At 47.6% G+C, this 7,299-nt stretch overlaps 1 protein-coding gene across 1 annotated transcript; it reads right to left on the bottom strand.

Annotated features, from left to right (window-relative positions):
• Positions 1–6,166: 6,166 nt before the first annotated feature.
• On the bottom strand, positions 6,167–7,042 carry LOC309977955 (OTU domain-containing protein 6A-like; the record flags this gene model as incomplete). The annotated part of the gene is made up of 1 exon (XM_082864334.1): positions 6,167–7,042. One exon carries the CDS (start codon positions 7,040–7,042, stop codon positions 6,167–6,169), a length of 876 nt encoding a protein of 291 aa, XP_082720460.1.
• Between the last annotated feature and the right edge of the window lie 257 nt (positions 7,043–7,299).

The raw sequence follows: 7,299 nt of genomic DNA, 5'->3' as shown, positions 1-7,299 counted from the left end.
TAAATTTCGATGAAGTCCAATTTATCAATTTTTTCCTCTCTAAGTCACGGTTTTGGTGTCAAGAACTCTTTGTCTAACTCTAGATACCAAAGAATTTGTCCTTTTTTTTTTTTTACTAAAAGTTTATAGTTTTGCGTTTTAAGTTGAAACCTGTGATCTGTTTTGTGTTTATTTTCATGTAAAGTTTGAGGCTTAAGCCAAGGTTCATTCTTTTGCCTGTGGTGGTCCAATTCCTCCAGCATCATTTGCTGGAAATGCTATGCTTCCTCCATTGAATTGGTTTCGCATCTTTGTCAAAAATCAGTTAGGCATGTTTGTGTATATCTATTTCTGGATTCTCTATTCTTTTCCATTGATCAATGTGTCTATCCCTCCTCCAACACCATAGTCTTGATTACTATGGAATAAATCTTGAATATAGGTAGACCCTTTCCTTCAATTTTATTCTTTTTTCAAAATTGTTTTAGCTATTCTAATTCTTTGTCTTTCCATATAAATTTTAGAATAATCTTGTCTATATCTACAAACAAATCTTTCTGGGATTTTCATAGGAATTGTGTTAGAGCCATATATTAATTTGAGGAGAATTGACATCTTTACTACGTTGAATTTTCCAATCCATGAACACCTGGGTATGTATCTCCATTTATTTAAATTTTCATTGATTTTTTTCATGAATGTTTTATAATTTTCAGCATATATATCCTGCACATATTTTGTTAGATTTACATTTAAGCATTTCATTCTCTGAGTGATTGTAAATGGTATTGTGTTTTTAATTTTGGTGTTCACATGTGCATTGCTAGCATACAGAAATACAGTTGACTTTTGTATGTTCATCTTGTATTCTATGAGCTTGTTCAACTGACTTACTATTTCTAGGTGTTTTATATTTTATTTCTTTTTGGTAGATTCGTTGGAATTTTCTATGTAGAGAATCATGTTGCCTGTGAATAGGGACAGTTTTATTTCATATTTCCAGTCTGTATCCTTTCATTTCCCTTTTTTGCCTTATTGCACTGATTATAACTTCTAGCACTATATTGAATAAGAGTGGTGAGGGCGGGCAGGCTCGCTTTGTTCTGGGTCTTGGGGGAAAGCATTTCATCTTTCAACATTAAGTATGAATTAGCTGCAGGGTTTTTTTGGGTTTTCTTGGTAGATGATCTTTATCAAGTTGAGGAAATTCCCCTCTCTATTTTTCTGAGACTTTTTTTTTGTAATATGAATGGGTATTGAATTTTGTCAAATATATTTTTCTGTATCAATTGAATTGTTTGTGTGATTTTTCTTCTTTAGCTTATTAATATGGTGGATTACGTTGATGTACTGTCAAGTATTGAACCAGTCTTGCATCCCTGAAATTAACCCCATTTGGTCATGGTTTACAATTCTTTATATACGTCGCTCAATTCTATTTGCTAAGATTTTATTAGGGATTTAAAAATCTACCTTCATGAGAGATATTTGCCTGTAGGTTTCTCTTTCAGTACTGTTTTGTTTGGTTTTGATATTAGGGTAATACTAGCTTCATAAAATGAATTTGGAAGTCTTCCTTCCTCTTCTGTTTTTCTAGAAGAGATTATGTAACAGAGTTAATTCTTTCAGTGTTTGGTGGGATTCTTCAGTGAAAACATCTGGGCCAAGAGATTGCTGTTGGGGGAGCATTAAAATTACAAAATTGTTTTCCTTAATAGTTGTGGGGCTAATCGATTTCTCCATCGAACCTGAATGAGATCCTTGCTGGGTAGAATAATCTTGGTTGTTGGTTCTTCCCTTTCATCACTTTATATATGTCATGCCACTCCCTTCTTGCTTATAGAGTTTCTGCTGAGAAATCAGCTGTTAACCTTATGGGAGTTCCCTTGTACGTTATTTGTCGTTTTCTATACCCCCTTGGAGCCAAGCCCCCTTCCCCCGGTAGTCCCATTTCCCCACATTACGCACCCTGCCCCAGCAGATAAGCCCCTCCCCCATCAGAAACCCTTAACCTGCCTGTGCTTCGAAGCCAGCCAGGCCCTCTTCTCAGCCGGGCTCTCTTTGTCCGTTTATACCTGCCTCCCCAGCTACCTATGCCCCCTTCCCCGGCCAAGGCTAGCTCCCCAGCCTGGTTCCCTTCCCCTCCTAGGCAGGCTTCCCCTATACCCACCTAGACCCTCAGCCCAGCGGAGTCACATTCCCAGCCAGTATCCTCTTTTGCAGCAACCCTACCCAGGCCCCTGCCCCAGCTTGTTACCCACCCACCCCCGCCAGCCCAGGCTCCCTGACCCAACTTGGTTTTCCTTCCCCAGCCTATGTCCCCTTGCCCGGCCAGGCCCCTTTCCCCAGCCAGAGCCTCTTCCTCAGCCTATGCCTCCTTCTTTGGATTGGCCCCCTTTCTAAACCAGCCATCTTACCAGCCTGTGTCCAGCTCTCCAGCCTCTAGCCACTTGTCTGGAAGTTTTCCCACCCTGGGCCACAGCCCAGCCTCTTTACCATCCTATGCTGCCAGCCTCCCCTCCCCAGGCAGGCCTCAACCCCAGCCTGTCTTATTCCCCATGCAGGACCCTTCTGCTTGCAGGCCCCTCACCCAGCCAGGGCCTGTTCCCCGACCTGAGACCCTGTTGACAGCCTCCTTAGCCAGGCTACCCTTCCCCGGGCAAAGCCCCTTTGCAACCCTTTGTTCCCTTGCCCTCACGGGACCCCTTCTCCAGAAAAGGCCTCCTTCTGACAGCCAGGTGCTTGTGCCCAGCCTTTTCCCTTTTCAGCTGGACCACTTTTCCAAGGAGTTCCCCCTTCACTGGCCTTTCATAGCCAGTGCCTCTTTCCCTGGCCACGCATCCTCCTCTCTCAGCTCTCCATCACCGGTAAAGTCTCCTCCCCAACCATGTGATGTTTCCCTGCCGGCACCCCTTCACACACACATGCCCCCAGCTGAGGACTCTTTCCCAGCCAGACTCCTCCCCACAGCCAGGTTCTCTTCACCCAGGGACCTAACAGCCTCTCCCCCAGTCTAAGCTCATTTTCCCAGGCGGGCCTCCTTCCCAGTAAGGTACCTTTCCTCAACCGGTATACCTCTTCCTCAACCAAACCCCTTCCCTAGCTTATTCCCCCTCCTCAGCCAGACCTTCTCCCCATCCCTAGCCTGTGGCCCCAGCTAGGTCCCTTTCCTCAACCACGTGCCCTCCCTCAGCCAGGACACACGCCTTCGTTCCCAGGCAGGATCCCTGCCCTAGCAGGCCCTCTCCACCTGCTAATGCCCCTCTTCCAGCCAGGTCCATCAACCCACTTATTATCCCATGCCCAGCCTATGTCGGTCTCAGCATTCGTACGTCTCCCGCCACCAGGTTCCTTTCCTAGCCTGTGCCTCCCTCCCTCCCAGGCCCCATTCCCCTGCCAGAGCCCCTCCCCGGGCAGGCCACCTTTCCCTGCCAGGATATTTTCACCCCCCAATCTCCCCCAGCCCAGCCAGTCTCCCATCCACCCTATCAAGTCTGTGCTCCTTTTCCAAGACAGGCCCCTTCCCACATCCAGGCCCCTTCCCCAGCCTCACCCTCTTCCCCAGCTTAAGCCTACTTTCCCAGCCAGATCTCTTTCCCTGCTCAGGTGCCATTCCCCAGGCTTTTCCCCCTTTAACAGTCAAGGATTCCTTTCTCATCCTTTGCCTCCTAACTCAACTAAGCCTCTTTCCCTTGACCAGCCAAGTCCTCCTTCCATAGGCAGCCCTCACTCCATTATCCCCTTCCTAGCCTGGCCTCCTTCTTCACCCTGTGCCCCAGTCCACACAGGTGTCCTTACCTAGCCGTCTCCCCTTCTTCTGCCTGTTCCCCTTTCCCCTGCCACGTCCCATTCATCCCCCTAGACTGACCCCTTCCCCAGTTTTCACCCTTTTTCCCAGCCAGGCCCCCTTCTACAGATTATGCCTCCCTTCCTGGCCTATTCTTCCTTCCCCAGCCAGCCTTCTCGTCCCTATAAAAGGCTCTCTTCTCACAATGCATCCAAATACCTGGTTTTCTCAGGGACTTCCTCTTCTCAGCCAGCTGGCTATCTGAAAATGTATGTGATGCACACATTTACACAGTGAGCTATCTGGCAGGATTTCTATATTTGTATTTTGAAAACAGATTCCCCCCCCCCACCCCCTGCCTTCAAGAAAAAAAAACAGTGGCACTTCTTTCCCTCCTGCAACTAGCCCTGGACTGGCAAGTTTTTGAAAGTGAGAATTCTTTTTCATGCATAGCAATGAGAACATCCTTAACTGAAGCCGTTTCATGATGTTTGCACTGAGTGAAACATCAAGTCAGGATAGCTTCAACTATCTTGTTACTCCCTAAATCCATCCCTGGGAGATATTCCACTCCAGGCCACCATCAAGACTGCAGGCCCATTCCTCCTTCCAAAAGCCTCATCTGTCACTGTGTCCTCCCCCTTCACTCCTGCTCCCTAACCCTCCAGGATTCCTTTGCTGAAGTCGATCCTGGGATACAAACTCTATATGAACTAAGTCAGCTATACAAAAATGGAAAACCAGGTATTTTTTTAAACTGCTTTTATTCTTTAAACAAACTACTGTTCCCCTTTTCCCCTTTGTATATTTCATTTTAGAACATTTGGTGTATACAAAGAATTTTTAAATGAATTTAAGTAATCTCACTGAAATATAGGATCTAAAGGTTAAATTTTTTAAATTGTTTACTGCAAATCATTTCACTTTTACATTTTTTGGCAAATTCAAGGTATCAACAAGTCTCAAATATCAACAAAAGTTTATCGCTCACTTTTTTTTGCTTCATACCAGTTGCAGATATAACAAAATGAATCAACTACTTTAATACTTTTTAAAATCTCTCTTTAAATACTTTTTATCTCTAAGAATTAAGGAAAACGACTAAGTTCAGATCTTTCACGTTCATACCAGTTGTAGATAGAACAGTGGACCAACTGCTTGAACAATGTTATACCCTTTTATGTCTGAGAATAAAGGAAACTTACTAGTTGATGTCACCCCTCACAGCAAGTTAAACTACCTATCAGTTTGCCTCTTCTTAGTTCACATCAATTGCAGATATAATGAAATGAATCAACTACTTGAATAAAGTCATGTCCTTTCTTATATTTAATAAAGGAAATTAAATTGAGATCGTTCACATCTTAGAGCAAGCCTTATCTAGCCTATCAGTTTAGGTAAATCTACTTTCTACATTTAACGCTTACATTTAACTTCTAAAGTTAACAAACATTTAGAATTCAGGAAACATCTAAACAACTGTAATTAATTTGCAACCATACAAGGTTTTATGAAAAAACAAAATAATATACTAGGGCTTCCCTGGTGGCTCAGTGGTTAAGAATCCCGGGGACACAGGTTCGAGCCCTGGTCAGCGAAGACCCCACCCCACATGCCGCGGAGCAACTAAGCCTGTGAGCCACAGCTACTCAGCCTGCGCTCTGGAGCCTGCAAGCCACAACTACTAAGCCCACACACCATAACTACTGAAACCCACGCGCCTAGAGCCCCCACACTGCAAGGAAGACCCAGTGCAGCCAAAAACAAAACAAAACAAAAAAAAACTAGAGGAGGTCTTGTTTGTAACTTGAGACGTCTCCTGAGTAGCCCAGTTGAAGTGGAAAGCAAAACCCCCAAACAGCCCACGATACATTTTTTTCCCCAAAGAACTAAGCAAAAGGCATTCCCAAATCATTTCATTCACATCAACTCCAACTTTAAGTAATGAATACATTCACGGGGCAACCGGAAGATTCTGAGCTAAACTGATGTTTTTCCCCAAGTGAAGAACGCATCAAACCAAGTTGCCATTTTTTGAACCCCAAAGTTACTTGCAACGTGACCAGTTCTCATGGGTGGGGCGCAGAGACCCTTCAGGGCAAGAAAGGTGAGAACTTGGCAAACTCACTCCGCTAGGGTAGGACGGTACAGATCTCTTCCTGGTCACCGGCCTCCGGTCCCCCTACCCCGTGAAAGAAGCAACCCAGGGACGATCGAGGAGGATAGAAGAGCGAGGGAGGAAGAAGGGGGGGCGGGGGAGGAGAGAGGGGTGAACTCTAAGTAAAATGAATAAACAAAACCTTGAGAAAACCGAAGGAAAAAAGCGGAGCCTGCTGAGGAGACGCGGCGGCGGCAGATTCGGCTCCAACGGCGGCCGCCACGGCGATGGCGGCAGCGGGCCTAGATGAGACGCCGGGCCACGCTCCCGCCGGAGCCGGTGTCGAGTGGCTTCACCGAGTTGTAGTGCTCCGCGCTGCTGTAGGAGTACTGCTTGCAGACCAGGGTGAGCGGCTTCTTGGTGTACTCCTCTCCGATGACGACGGCGGGCGAGTTGGCCTGGATCACCTCGATGGGGGTCTGCAGGACGTGCGACAGGGCCCTCAGCTCGAGCTGGCTTCCACACGACGCGCTGAACACGATGTCGTCGCAGTAGCTCAAGAAGTCGTCGCGGCTGCAGGCGTCGCCGGTTTCGGGGTTGCTGAAGAAGGGCAGGAAGTCGTCGACATGCTGCCGCATGTACTCGGCGGTGCGCCTCCGCAGGCTCCCCACGGTCACGGAGAACACCAGCTGGTCTTGGATGGCGCGGTACATGCAGTGGTCGTCGGCCGGGATATCCTTCACCTCCAGATGCTTGGCCCGCAGGATGGCGCCGAGCTTCATTTCCTCGTCATGGCGCAAGCTGGCCAGATGCTCCATCTCAGCCTTGTCCATCCAATCCTGGCTTTCTCTATTGAAGGCCTCCTTTCTTTTGTGCTTTCTCTGTGCCCTCCAGAGGTGAGGAGGCTTGTTCTCGAGATCCAGCTTGGCCAGATCTTCAGTGACAGAATCGAGGCTGCTGTTATCAGGGAAACTCTCCTGGAACTTCTCCAGCTCCTGCTGGTGCCTCTGCTCCATCTCGGCCTCGAGGCGAGCCACATCGAGGAGCAACTGCTTTCTTCTCTGCTTGTCGCTCTTGGGGATCGAGCTCTTCATGCCCTGAATGTGGGCCTGCAGCTCTGTCTTCTCGCGGCTGTGGCGTCGTAACATCCGCTGATGCTCACTCTGTGAATCTCCCATGATGTTTAAGGGCGGGCGAGAATCGAAGTTTGGTGGCTGAAGTACCGCTACAGTTCACGTGAACAGTCTGACCACCGAACAGCCTAGCGCTCCTCAGCCTCCCCTGGCGGCTGTACTCTGTTCCCCTCACCCGCCGTTGCCCTCACTCTGTTAACGGACCTCTCTACCATTGGCCGCTGTCTCTCCGCGGCTACGCCTCCTAAACACTCCTGGCACTAGGATTGGCTGTTGGGAGACCCTACCTATGCCCCCTTTAG

The sequence above is a fragment of the Leucopleurus acutus genome, assembly GCF_964270905.1.
Source record: "Leucopleurus acutus genome assembly, chromosome: X".
NCBI lineage: Eukaryota > Metazoa > Chordata > Mammalia > Artiodactyla > Delphinidae > Leucopleurus > Leucopleurus acutus.
This window is presented reverse-complemented; position numbering and strand designations above follow the sequence as displayed.